Source organism: Salarias fasciatus, chromosome 13 (genome assembly GCF_902148845.1).
Source record: "Salarias fasciatus chromosome 13, fSalaFa1.1, whole genome shotgun sequence".
In the NCBI taxonomy this organism is placed as follows: Eukaryota; Metazoa; Chordata; class Actinopteri; order Blenniiformes; family Blenniidae; genus Salarias; species Salarias fasciatus.
This window is the reverse complement of record NC_043757.1, coordinates 26,580,377-26,593,005: the sequence shown is the minus strand read 5'-3', so window position 1 is coordinate 26,593,005 and position 12,629 is coordinate 26,580,377. Positions and strand designations below refer to the sequence as shown.

At 45.9% G+C, this 12,629-nt stretch overlaps 1 protein-coding gene across 1 annotated transcript in view; it reads right to left on the bottom strand.

Annotated features, from left to right (window-relative positions):
• birc6 (baculoviral IAP repeat containing 6) overlaps positions 1 to 8,574 on the bottom strand; it is a 75,298-nt gene extending 66,724 nt beyond the window's left edge. The window contains 3 exon segments of the mRNA XM_030106042.1: positions 1,035 to 1,172; positions 2,710 to 2,891; positions 8,151 to 8,574. Of these exon segments, the coding sequence (XP_029961902.1) occupies positions 1,035 to 1,172; positions 2,710 to 2,891; positions 8,151 to 8,361 (531 nt within the window). The 5' untranslated portion in view covers positions 8,362 to 8,574.
• Positions 8,575 to 12,629: the final 4,055 nt, after the last annotated feature.

The window sequence follows — 12,629 nt, the reverse complement described above, 5'->3', positions numbered from 1 at the left end:
TTTGTTCTTAGAGATTAAAATCACAACAGAGTTCAGAGTGGCATTTTGAAAAAAGAAGCTGATTTGTGCAAATAAAAAGTAATGACTCTGAAAAGTGATTGTGTGTTTTTCCAGTTCACTGAACTGTGTCACTGAGTCAGTCTAACGACCGACTGAGTCATTCAGCTCAGCTGAAGTTACATGAGCGAGTGGGAGGAAGATGCTCTGTAATCTGGATGTCAGAGGAGGAAGATGCTCTGTAATCTGGAGCTCTCTCTCTTTTTTTAAAATTTGACCAAACGAGTCTCCACGTCACAGCAGAGTCCTGTGCCGGTCTGGGACTCGCGGTCCTGAGGTGGACTAAAAAGCAGAGGCGGGGCCAGGCAGAGACTGTTAATGAGACGAATTACTCACGAGAGCACGGCCTCGAACACCGGGTGCAAAACCAAAATGCCCCAGCCCCACGGCGAACCACGACCACCTGCCGACTCGGCAAGATTTCGGCATATACTGCCTCACTCTATGTTATCAGTGCCGTCCCATGTACGTTTGTTTTCAAGCACTACTTTGTACCGTTAGGAAATTCTGCAGAAAATACAATTCTGCATTGAATTTACACATTATTAATACTGTGTCACACACACACACAGTCCTGTAGCTGCTGTCAGCACAGCCGCTCCTCATTAATCACAGTCCAGCTGAAACGCTGCAGGTGTGAAACCATACAGCAGAACCTTAAGCGCTTTACAACTCTTCTACAGCAACCAGGACATTTGATTGTTCTGAGTCAGCTTCCAAAATTAGCCACTGATTATACAACCCCATCAACAAATTATCATACAATACTTCAAATTTTCTTGTTTTTATTCCATCTTTAAAAAGCCATTTTCAACTGGCCATTGAATAAACAGGTAGTAAAGGTGCTTCTGCTCATCCTACAGGGCTCCTTCAGAGCGTAAAACAGACACTTAACCAGACTGTCAGTCCGGTCAGACTTCTGCGCTCTCGCAGGACGCCGCAGGTCTTCAGCAGTGGGAGGTAACCTCCACGCTCACCTTGGCCACTTTGTGATTGGCTGCCGTCTCGTGTGAGGTATTCTTCAGGCCCTCTTTGAGCTGGGTGATAAAGAGTTCGTAGCCCTCCGTGTTGGACACGTCGATCTTTTCCTGACAGGCGGTCAGCATCTGCTGGGCCTGAACACACACACACACACACACACAAAACCACGTTAGCATAAGAAGCAGAGGTTCGACAAACTCCAGCAATCCTGCGCACATCTTTTATCACTCCTGCTGCTCAATATTAAAGTGTGAAAAAATCTATTTGTTTAGCTCCAACATCACTCCAAACATACAACAATCAAATAAGCTGAACATGTTGAAACTCCTGGATAAATGACCGGCTGCCGTCTGCCTGTGAGCAGAGATAACCGGGGTTCAGGGATTGTCTGCTGCTGCAGCTCAACAAACCCACAATCTGCTGGCTCAGCAGCTTCTGACTCCATCCCCAGCAGCACAGCACACCCCCACCACCCTCTGTTTTCACTTTAAGTGAGAGACGAGGTGGCAATTACAGTGTCTTCTCATTTCCTGAGAGTAGATCTTGTCAGCAGCATTTCAATTTAAAGTTTTACTTCTAGTCTTTATGCAACGAGTCGGATCAGGATAAAGGAACCTGAGAAGACAGATATTAGAATACTAAACACTCTGAAGCACATCTGTGGACCTCTGGGTGTGCAGGTCAGCCGGATATCTTAAGACAACAGAACTCGATCGCACTCCTGACTCGGTTCAATGGTTGCTGGTTATCATCAGCTGCAGCTGCTCGTCAGTCTGTCCTCTCAGTTTATCGAGAACCTGGAGCAGGATTAATGTGTGTATTTACAGGTGAGCTGTCACACAGAAACACTCCATTAGTTAGAAGACAGTTCAAGTTCTGAGTTCCTGCTGTCACTTTCATTACTGCTTGACTGGCCACAGGCAGTTTACAGCACGACAGAGCTAGGGGGAAAAAAAAAAAAAATCCACTAATAACACAGGTATGAATAAGCCCTTATAACAACCATGATCACTGACAGTAAAAATCATTTTAACAACCATGATTAAGAGTGTTACAAAGTTTGTTTTCTCAATGAAGTAGTGTGCTGACTTTTACATCCACTGTACCCATTTATGATAAAATAACTGCATAAAACCTGAAAAAAAGAAGAAAAGTATGTATAATCTCATTAATGGCCACAGATATCACTTTTCAAAATGACTTTTTTTGTCATTGCTGCTTCCAGTGTAGTACATTTTTAGATTATCAGCGAAGCTTGATCACATTGAATACGACTGAAATGACACAATTCTTGGGTGCTACAGAGCTCTAAATGCAATAACTGGATCCTGGACTTTAAACTCTGCCTGGTGGAAGGTCAAACTCACAGAGCATTAAGATCGTTTTCTGTAATTGATCGAGTTTGATCAGTGATCAACTCAAGTCATTTGTGTGTACACGCCTGTGGAAGTTGTTAGAAGAAAACCTGGACTCTGTGTGGACCACGGTCTGTCCTGAACTGCACTCCCAGTCCAAGGCGATGAAGGACTTTCATTCTGTCTGCAGTCAAACATGCAGTGTGTTTTATGTAAGCGGTCCAAATTGGAGTGGGTGTGTCTGAGCGTGGAACAAAAACAAAAGCTGATGCAACCCGTGCGCCGGGTGTCAGGTGTCCTCTGCGTCTTCACCCACCTCCGTGACCGGCAGCTCCAGCTGGACCAGGTCCTCGGGCTTGGCCACCGGGGGCTGGAGGGCCGTGTCCAGGAGCAGGATGCCGTTCAGGTCCTTCCTGCATCCTACTGCATAGTCGTCCACGAAAAGCACCTTGTCCACGGCGGGGAAGTACTGACACCTGACGCGGCCGCCGGGCTTGGCTGCAACGTGAACAGAGGACAGAGTGAAGGAGGGCTGGAGGTGGAAACTGTGTTCACAGACAGCGGCGGGTTACTCCTTCACTTCTGCCATGTCGAGACAATCAAAGACAACTCTTTGTTCTGACATACAAGTCGGACCGGTCACATCGCCTGCCCCGCTCCAAAGAACTACAGTGTATTTTTATTAATTAGAACATCCTCTGGAAAACTATGGAAAAAAAAAAAAAATGTAAATTGTACCACAACTGTACCTCCAAACAGTAGCAGCCTTTCTCTTCTTGGCCCTCATCTCCACTGTGTTTGATGACAATCTGACACTTGGTTTTTGTCACTCTTCTGACTTTGTGTTTTCTGGCCTTTGATTGACAGAAGTTGAGTCCTGCAGTAAATACATAAACTGCATGCGGTTGTTGAAAAGCAGAACAACAACCAGAGAACCTACAGCCTACAGTCTGACCTGTGCTTGTACGGAGACGCTGATGTGAAACAATGTGGCTTCAAACCTGTGGTGTGAGAGCGGTTCGCAGACAGCCCATTCCACACAATGTGGCAATATGAGTACGCGCTGCACTCGAGGCCTATTCCCAAGACTATCCCAACGTTTCTCTGCGTGTAAACGCTGCTGAAATAGAGCTCTGTTAGCACGTACACGACCAAGCTAATGCTAGCAGCAACAAGGTGGCTGGCTGGATCCCTGACCCGGGCTCTCTGTGTTGTCGTGTGCCCTCCTCAGGCTCTGAAACACTTCAGTCCACAGTCCGTGTGTTTTCTAGGTCACCCTGTGGGCTGGACTGGACCATATATTTGACCTCCATGCTCTAAATAGTTGGAGATCGCACAAATGTAAAACTCGAGCAAGGTCTCTCGGATAACCGAGCAGACCCACAAATGAACTTTATTCTTCCACAATAAAACTAAAACTTCAAAACCTGAAATCAGTCCCCTACAGTCTTTCAGAGGATTAGCGTTCTGTGACGTAATATTACTTATTGCACCTTTAAAGTGTTGCTTCATGTGGGTGGAGCAGGTCAATGGAGCCGAATCATACTGTTCCAAGAATGCCAATCTATAGTCAATAATAAGCTAACTTAGCATCCCTAGCACTACAGAATATTTTTTATTATGAGATATTAGTAATTCTATCTGCCGTGTTTTCAACATGGAAGTCTAAATGACTTGACTTTACGTTACCCTTCATAACAGCATGGCCATGAAGAGCATAGACATAATACATAAACCCATCACTGACAGCGGAGGGATGTCCCAACCAAGTCTAAATTAAATATATCTATGGTGCCTACGTGCTGCCATCTTGTGGAAGCTGTCAGTGAAGTAGCGGTGCATGAAAGTCTATGGTGGTAAGAGGTCGTTGTAAAGTACGCTGTGCATGCATATGTTGGGTATATATTTTAAATTATCACTACTGTCAAGATGAAGTAAAGGGAACAGCTATATTAACTGCATACCACGCCATTGTGACACTTGTTCCTGAGACAAGTGCACCAAGTATATAAGATGGTCTGCTACAGTGTAAACATACCCACATGTTCTGGAGATATCAACACTCACACACCACTGTTCCAAACATCCTCGATAAAGATGTCAGCTTTCGGTTGGCAGCTGACATCAATACCAAATTGTCCAATTGCGAACAAAGTCCAGCCTATCCGTCGGGGCCCAGCCCAGAAGAACATGGAATAAAAGTTCTGTCTCATGAACGATCAGGATCCTTTCAGGGTGAAATACTGCCTGTTTTTCTCTGTAAATAATCTTAAATCAGTTGCTTTGGCATTTTTCATACCAAGTATAGAAAAAAGAACCGGGTGGAGTCGGGCGGACGGAAGTCCTAGGCTCCAACATGTATTTGGCACGCCATGATTAGCCCACCGATCTGCGTAGATCGGTAGAGCTCAGACTGAATATTCATACAGATTACTGACATATGAATGAAGAGAAACACCAACTTAAGTGAGGCTTTTATGAGATAATCACACACCAACAATGCTAAAAGCTCATCAAAGTCCTTTTTTCATGATGGGGTCCCTTTAAAGTGTTGACTCCATGCGGTTGGAGCTCCAGTTGCGTTATGCTTTTGCTGGCACAACCTCCATGATGCCTGCTTTGAATATTTTGCATCGGAGATAAGCGAGTCTTTGGATGATTCGGTAAAGGTTAACTGCCTTTTCATTTTGAACAGGTGGATGTAGTGGTTTAGAAACCCAACTTTTCATTTGAGGTACTTAGTTTTACTCAGTATTCTTGTCTTTTTCACTAGCAAACTCATTCTGTGCCCCAGAAGGGTGCTAAAGATCTGATCAGTGTCGCTGACCTTGATCAGAGAGGACGGGATTGATGGATTTACTTTTGGCACCAGTTTCCCCACCGTCCGACTTTCAGTGATGATAAAACGTTTTCGGCTGCGAGTTGACACAGCTTATTTACTTTGCAGTAAAAGCTTGAAAGCAACCTGAGCATTTCTAAGTCCATATTAATGTGCTTGATGGGGTAGTGAGGTCGATTTAAGTCAGAGAATGACGACCTCCAAAAACTTTCATGTTATATTTACCTCATGTCATTTCTGGGTTATTTTATTGTCCTCACTACTTTCATTTGTACATCCAACTGGTTTTTATATAACTGATTTCATTTCAGTTTCACTTTCCTTTGCATTATTAAGATTTCATGTTTTTTTAACATTACCTTTGTTATTCTAATATTTTCTTCAATCTCTCATAATACACATTTTAAAATGCCTTTTTCTGCACTTTTGTCTGCTTTGTTATTTTTGTTTCGTGTGATTTCATATTAATCTCTCAATTACATCAACCTGCATGAACCAGACAGTAACGCAGGACATGATAAACTGTGGAGACAGAATTTCTTTTTGGCCACAGCTTCACCTGTTCAACTCGAGCAAAGCTCTTCTGAGACACTGAAACATCAAACACTTATCACAGTATGAAAGCGACAACCGCCTCTGGCTAAACACTGGCAACATTACAGAGTTTGATGAATTATGTTGAATTTATAACCCTGGAAAACAAGCGCTGCTGCACATCGAGATAACTTAGGGATTCAGACTTATTTTAGTTCAGGGCATCATAAAGCCTAAAGATAACATAAAAATGCACAAATACTGGCAGATCTGAATTCTCGAATAGCTCTAAAAGAAGAAAATTTTCTAACCTCTTAGAAAACAAAAACATATAAAACTCTTCTTCTCTCCAGACTCATTAGGAAAACACTGTCATTGCTTTCACACCGATGTGGATCTCTCAGTTACCTCTTTTTCCACTTAAGTAGTCTCATCCTGCGGACCACAGACATCCCCCTGGTGGACTGCTGTTAGCCCACAGTCCACATGTTAGACACCCCTGACCTACAACAAGCTCTAAACTCACACGATGATCTTCCCTGATGGGCCTAAACTCAGCACAGTGTGTACAGGTTTCAAAAATGTGTGAAGTGATAATGTTTACAGTCAAAGCTCAGTGCTTATCACACTGCTGTCAAAGTGACTCTCCTTCCTTCAACATTCATCACAACAGATGCTTTTCACAATACTGGTGCTAGTTAAACCCGAGCGCTCATTTATACCACTTGTTCTGAGCTGCAAAAGTTTCAGTGATCACATCCATCAGCATCAGGTCTTAGGTACGGATGTAAACAAACAGAGAGTTATGACAACCGTCAACAAGGAAGGAAACCCTCATTACAGTCACGTGTGTGTGTGCGCGCAGAGAGACCATAAACATGCACAACAGGGGATCTCCAGGATGACCAGGATCAAACTGACGAGCCATGTTTCACACTTACAACCAAATAAAGTAAATAAATGATTGACCTTCAAAATGGGAACAAGCCCATTCAGGAAACTGCATACTGGATGGGTTTAACTTACATCACTTGTACTTTAAACATTTTCACATCTTTTTTTTAAGCCATTTCAGTTACTTTAGTCATTCTGACACTTTCAGATCTGTCATCTCTTTTACTGGGGACTGAGATCCGACACATCTTTTAGATGTTGATAGAAATAGTTTATCAAGCTCAGAGGAAAATTTTTCAAAAACTTTTGAATCACTCTTTAAAGACACCACTCCTTGAACAGCAAGAAAGATGGTGAGTAAATCATAAAAAAACTCTGATCAAAATGTTTATTTACAAATCATAAAAGCTTGAGGGGGGCCACTACAGACGAGCTGAGCGTCCATGCATTTCAGTAGATCCCTGCTTCAAAGCCACATCTGGCTGCAGATCCCCATTTCAGAGCCACATCTGCAGATTCCCGTTTTGGGGCCTGATGTGGCGCAGATCCCCGTTTTGGGGGCAGGTGCGGTCGCCGATTGCTGCTTCAGAGCCACATCTGGCTGCAGATCCCCACTTCAGGGCCACATCTGGCTGCAGATCCCCACTTCAGGGCCCCACTTCAGGGCCACATCTGGCTGCAGATCCCCACTTCAGGGCCACATCAGGCTGCAGATCCCCACTTCAGGGCCAGGTGTGGCCGCAGATCCCTGCTTCAGGACCACATCTGCCCACAGATACCTGTTTTGGGGCAAGGTGTGGCCACAGATCCCAGTTTTGGGGCCACATCTGGCTGCAGACCCCTGCTTCAGAGTCACATGCGGCTGCCAGTGGGTACAGATAACCGATTTACAGCCATGTCTGACTACAGATCCCTGTTTTAAAATCACGTGTGACTACAGATCCCCGTTTTAAGCCACATTATTTCGCCCCAATGGCTAAAAGTTAAGTAACTAAGGAGGTGTTAGCGTGACATGATCCTACTTCAGAGTCTCACTCAAACATTGTGCCACACTGCGGCACTGAGCTTGCCGGTGTGAAGTGATGCTTAATGTTTGCTCGCAGTGTCCAAGGACTAAATCCCAACTGCAGGAGCATAATGAGGGGGCCGGAACAGGTTGCCCGGCTAATTAGCACCGGGGATGCTAACCCTGCTCGCTAGCTCCTGGCTAGCGCGTTAGATGTGTCATGTAGCTGCGGAGGTAAACAGCCACACACCGGTATCCAGGAAGGGGCTGTGGACACGGCTGAAAACAACGTCCGAGGACGGCAACTGTCCGTTTGACAAAGCCAGGACAGGCGTTGCGGGTCCTGCTTGGGCAGAGTAGGCCCGGAGGTAGCAAGAGCTAGCGTTAGCGGGCTGAGGCTACAGCGTCTGTTGACAACCAGTGACCGGCTTGTCAACGCTCAACGTGCGGCTGTGCGGAGCCGACAGAGCGGCCCGGTGCTTACCGTGCAGCGCCGAGGCCTGCAGGATGGCCCCCGAAGTGCCGTCAATCACTTTGATACTGCCGCGGCTGGTGACCGCCAGGATAGCGTTGAGGGCCGGGTGGTAGGACAGGCTCCGCAGGCCCTCGTCGTCGCAGCGCAGGCATCCGTCTCTCAGTACAATCCAGTCCGAGGAGGTGGACGAGCCGGAGCCCGGCGAGGCCGCGGCCGCCATCTTTCCCGATTCCTCCCTTCCCTTCCCTTCTGGGTTTTTTTTCTACCGCGGATCCGATGATACACTGTTAAATCTCTGAGACTGACTCAGAACTACGGCTCCGGTGCCACTGCTGGCTCCTTCTTCTCCTCCGGCCGTCACCGCAGCAGCGGCTCTTCACCATCGGCTCTGAGGAAGTCCAGGCTGGGCTCGCTGTCAGCCGCTCCGCGTCAAGTCTCGCGAGAACTCCGAGCACAACGAGAACACGGCCTGGACAAAATAATGGAAACACCGACGGTTCATATGAACCACTCTGGTAGTGTTTGTCAAATGTAATAATATTATTAAACGTTGTTGTTTTATCTTTTGGTGGGCTAATTCCAAACAATGAGGCATTTTTTTTCACCAGAATTTCTAAAACAGATAGTCGGTATCGTTTAGAGTGGGGGAGATAATTTTTGATCTCTGCCTGAAATCATTGAAGGATTTGTTCACTCTTTCAAATGAGAGAAAGAAGCACAAATAGTCATTTCAGAAGAAGAATGGCTAAATACCTGTTAAGTTCAAACAAGCACTTCCAGTTCTGGGCACTGGAGGAAATTCTCCTGGCAGAATAGAACTCAAACCCAACTCAAACTTAAATCTGGGGATAGACTAAATGCAGCCAACTACAGGCCCATAATATTCTTCTGGTGGTTTCTAAGGTTGCTGAAAAATGAGTTGCAAAAATGATAAATGAACATCTAAATAAAGGCCTTTGCCCCTTACATCCTTTGCAATTTGGGTTCTGCACCAATCATTCTACAGAGTTTGCAACTAGTTTAAAAGCAAACTAGATAACGCTTGTGTAGGTATTCTTATACCTGAAAAAGGCATTTGACACTGTTAATCTTGAAATTTTATTGCCAAAATTAACACATTTTAATTTCTCAAGAGGTGCTGTTCAATGGTTCAAATCTTATTTATTGTTAAGAAAACAGTTTGTTATGACTAATGGTGTCAGATCTCCTGCTCTGGATGCCTGCACTTGGTCCACTGTTATTCTCCTTGTATATAAATGATCTGCCAAATACATGTGCTGAAGTGGACTTTCAAAGGTATGCAGAGGATGCAGTTGTCTTCACACATGCAAAAAGTCCTAAAGAGGCTTCTTCCATCTTGACCTCAGCTATGGAACAGATAAATCAATGGATTTTTAAATCTTACCTGTTGCTCAATAGTAAAAAAAAAAAAAACAAAAAAAAAAAACAAAAAAGGTCTGTATGTTCTCCAAACAGTCTGGTGTATTTTTAAGAGGTGAAGAATTATAATTTTTTTTCCTGATTTTAAGTACTTAGGTGTGACTATTGACTCAACACTCAGTTTTAAAAAACATGTCAAGAACCTATCAAATACAGTCAAGTTTAATCTGAGAAATTTTAGGCAGATTCATCAATATATAACGTTTGGAGCCGCATAAATTTTCTTACATTCAATGGTTTTGTCACACATCGAATATCGCATCACATGTTGGTCGCTTACGAGTGTGGGTACTTCAAAATCTATAGAATCTCCTTATAAAAATTTGTTAAAAGTTTTTGACAAAAAGCCGAGATTCCACCATATTTGTGATGTTTTACAAAAGCATAACTTCTTGAGTCTAAAGAATTTCAAGCATTTCAAATCTTTATGTTTTGTGTACAAAGTGTTTCATGGATTGGTACCCCCTACACTGTTGGACTATTTAAAAAAAAAAAAAATAGCGCAAGGACACGTTCCACCTCTCGGGGCGACTGTGAGGTCAGGTGCCTTTTAGAAGAACTGCTTTTGGACCAAAATGCTCCATCTGTGAAGGCCAGTAAGATCTGAAATGGTCTCCCCCTCACTGTCAGGGAATGCTCCACTTTTCCTCTGTTCAGAGCTCAGCCCAAAGTGTGGCTTAAAGCAAACCAGTCTTGCAATCACTAACTTTATTTTTAACATGTTTTTTTTCTGTACTAATTGTGTTCACTGTATTTTTCTTCTTGTATCTGCCTCGGGACTGCAAATGCAAATTAGCCTTGTGGCTAGAATCTGGCGTATTTACGCCTGTTATTGTCTGGCAATGCAGATATTCATTAATGTGCACTGTCCCTATCAAATAAATAAATAAATAAATAGATCGATAAAATTGTGGGACATTAGATGACTCATTAAAATCTAAAGTGAAACACAAGAAAACCAGCTGTCATGGTTCAGACCTCTGTTGTTAATACTGAAGAATGATGAGCCGGTATCTCTACAGAACGATGCCAAGTAACTTCAGATATTATCTGACTATGCTTCGAAACGTGACAGGTGCAGCTCAGTAAATTACAATATTGTGGCAACGAGGAGTGACTTGAGGTGCAAAGAACGACAGACGACTTCTCTCATCTACCAGGGCTTTTATTTTGAAAAGCACACAAGTCAGAACACACGTCAACGGCTGGCAGGCCCAGTGTCATGGCGACACCAACCCCTCCCATTCACGGCCCAACAACATGAAACAACACAATGAACGAGTTAAATCTGTTTTTGCTGCTTTGTTTGGCTTTTAATTCTTTAGCATTTTGTTGCTTCTTTATGAAAAGTGCTTTGCAAATGAATTCAAATACGTTGAGTTTTTCAAATGTCTATTTTTATTTATTTAGAGTGTGGGACAGAATTTTTTGTTCTACTTCGTGTGATGCTTAGCCCACCTACGGGCTTCGCTATTGGTACTTTCTCTGGCGCCAGCATATCACCCTCGGTGGGTGGTGGGCTCACCACCCACCGAGGGAACCGTAGGGGCCGGGTGCAGTGTGGATTGGGTGGCAGCCGATGGCAGGGTGCCCGGCGACCCGATCCCCGGACACAGAGACTGGCTCTAGGGACATGGAATGTCACCTCGTTGGTGGGGAAGGAGCCCGAGCTTGTGAGGGAGGTTGAGAGGTACCGGCTAGATATAGTCGGGCTCACCTCCACACATAGCCTGGGCTCTGGAACCCAACCTCTCGAGAAGGCCTGGACTCTCCACTTCTCTGGCGTTGCCCGCGGTGAGAGGCGGCGGGCTGGTGTGGGTTTGGTTATAGCCCCACAGCTCAGCCGCCATGTGTTGGAGTTCACCCCAGTGAACGAGAGGGTCGCATCCCTTCGCCTTCGGGTCGGGGATAGGTGCCTCACTGTTGTCTCGGCTTACGGGCCGAACAGCAGTGTAGAGTATCCGGGCTTCTTGGAGTCTATGGGAGGGGTGCTGGACAGTGCTCCGACTGGGGACTCCATTGTTCTACTGGGGGACTTCAACACTCACGTGGGCAGCGACAGTGAGACCTGGAAGGGGGTGATTGGATCGCACGGCCTCCCCGATCTGAACCCGAGTGGTGTTCTGTTATTGGACTTCTGTGCTAGTCACAGTTTGTCCATAACGAACACCATGTTCGAGCACAGGGGTGTCCATAAGTGCACTTGGCACCAGGACACCCTAGGTCGGAGGTCGATGATCGACTTTGTTGTCGTGTCATCTGACCTCCGGCCGCGTGTCATGGACACTCGGGTGAAGAGAGGGGCAGAGTTGTCGACCGATCACCACCTGGTGGTGAGTTGGATTCGCTGGCGGAGGAGGAAACCGGACAGACTTGGCAGACCCAAACGTGTTGTGAGGGTCTGCTGGGAACGTCTGGTGGAACCCTCTGTCAGCATGACTTTCAACTCCCACCTCCGGGAGAGCTTCTCTCATGTCCCGAGCGAGGCTGGGGACATTGAGTCCGAGGGGACCATGTTCTCCACCTCCATTGTCGAAGCAGCTGCCCGGAGCTGTGGTCGTAAGGTCTCCGGTGCCTGTCGTGGCGGCAACCCCCGAACCCGGTGGTGGACACCGGAAGTGAGGGCTGCCGTCAAGCTGAAGAAGGAGTCCTATCAAGCCTTGTTGGCTCATGGGACTCTCGAAGCAGCTGACAGGTACCGGCAGGCCAAGCGAACTGCAGCCCGAGCGGTTGTGGAGGCAAAAAATCGGGTCTGGGAGGAGTTCGGGGAGGCCATGGAGGAGGACTATCGGTCAGCCTTGAAGAAATTCTGGCAAACCGTCCGGCGCCTCAGGAGGGGAAAGCAGGTCTCCGCCAACACTGTTTACAGTGGAGGTGGGGAGCTGCTGACCTCAACTGGGGATATTGTTGGACGGTGGAAGGAATACTTTGAGGACCTCCTCAATCCCGTCGCCACGTCTTCCATAGAGGAAGCAGAGGCTGAGGTCCCAGAGGTGGACTCGTCCATCACCCAAGCTGAAGTCACTGAGGTGGTCGGTAAGCTCCTCG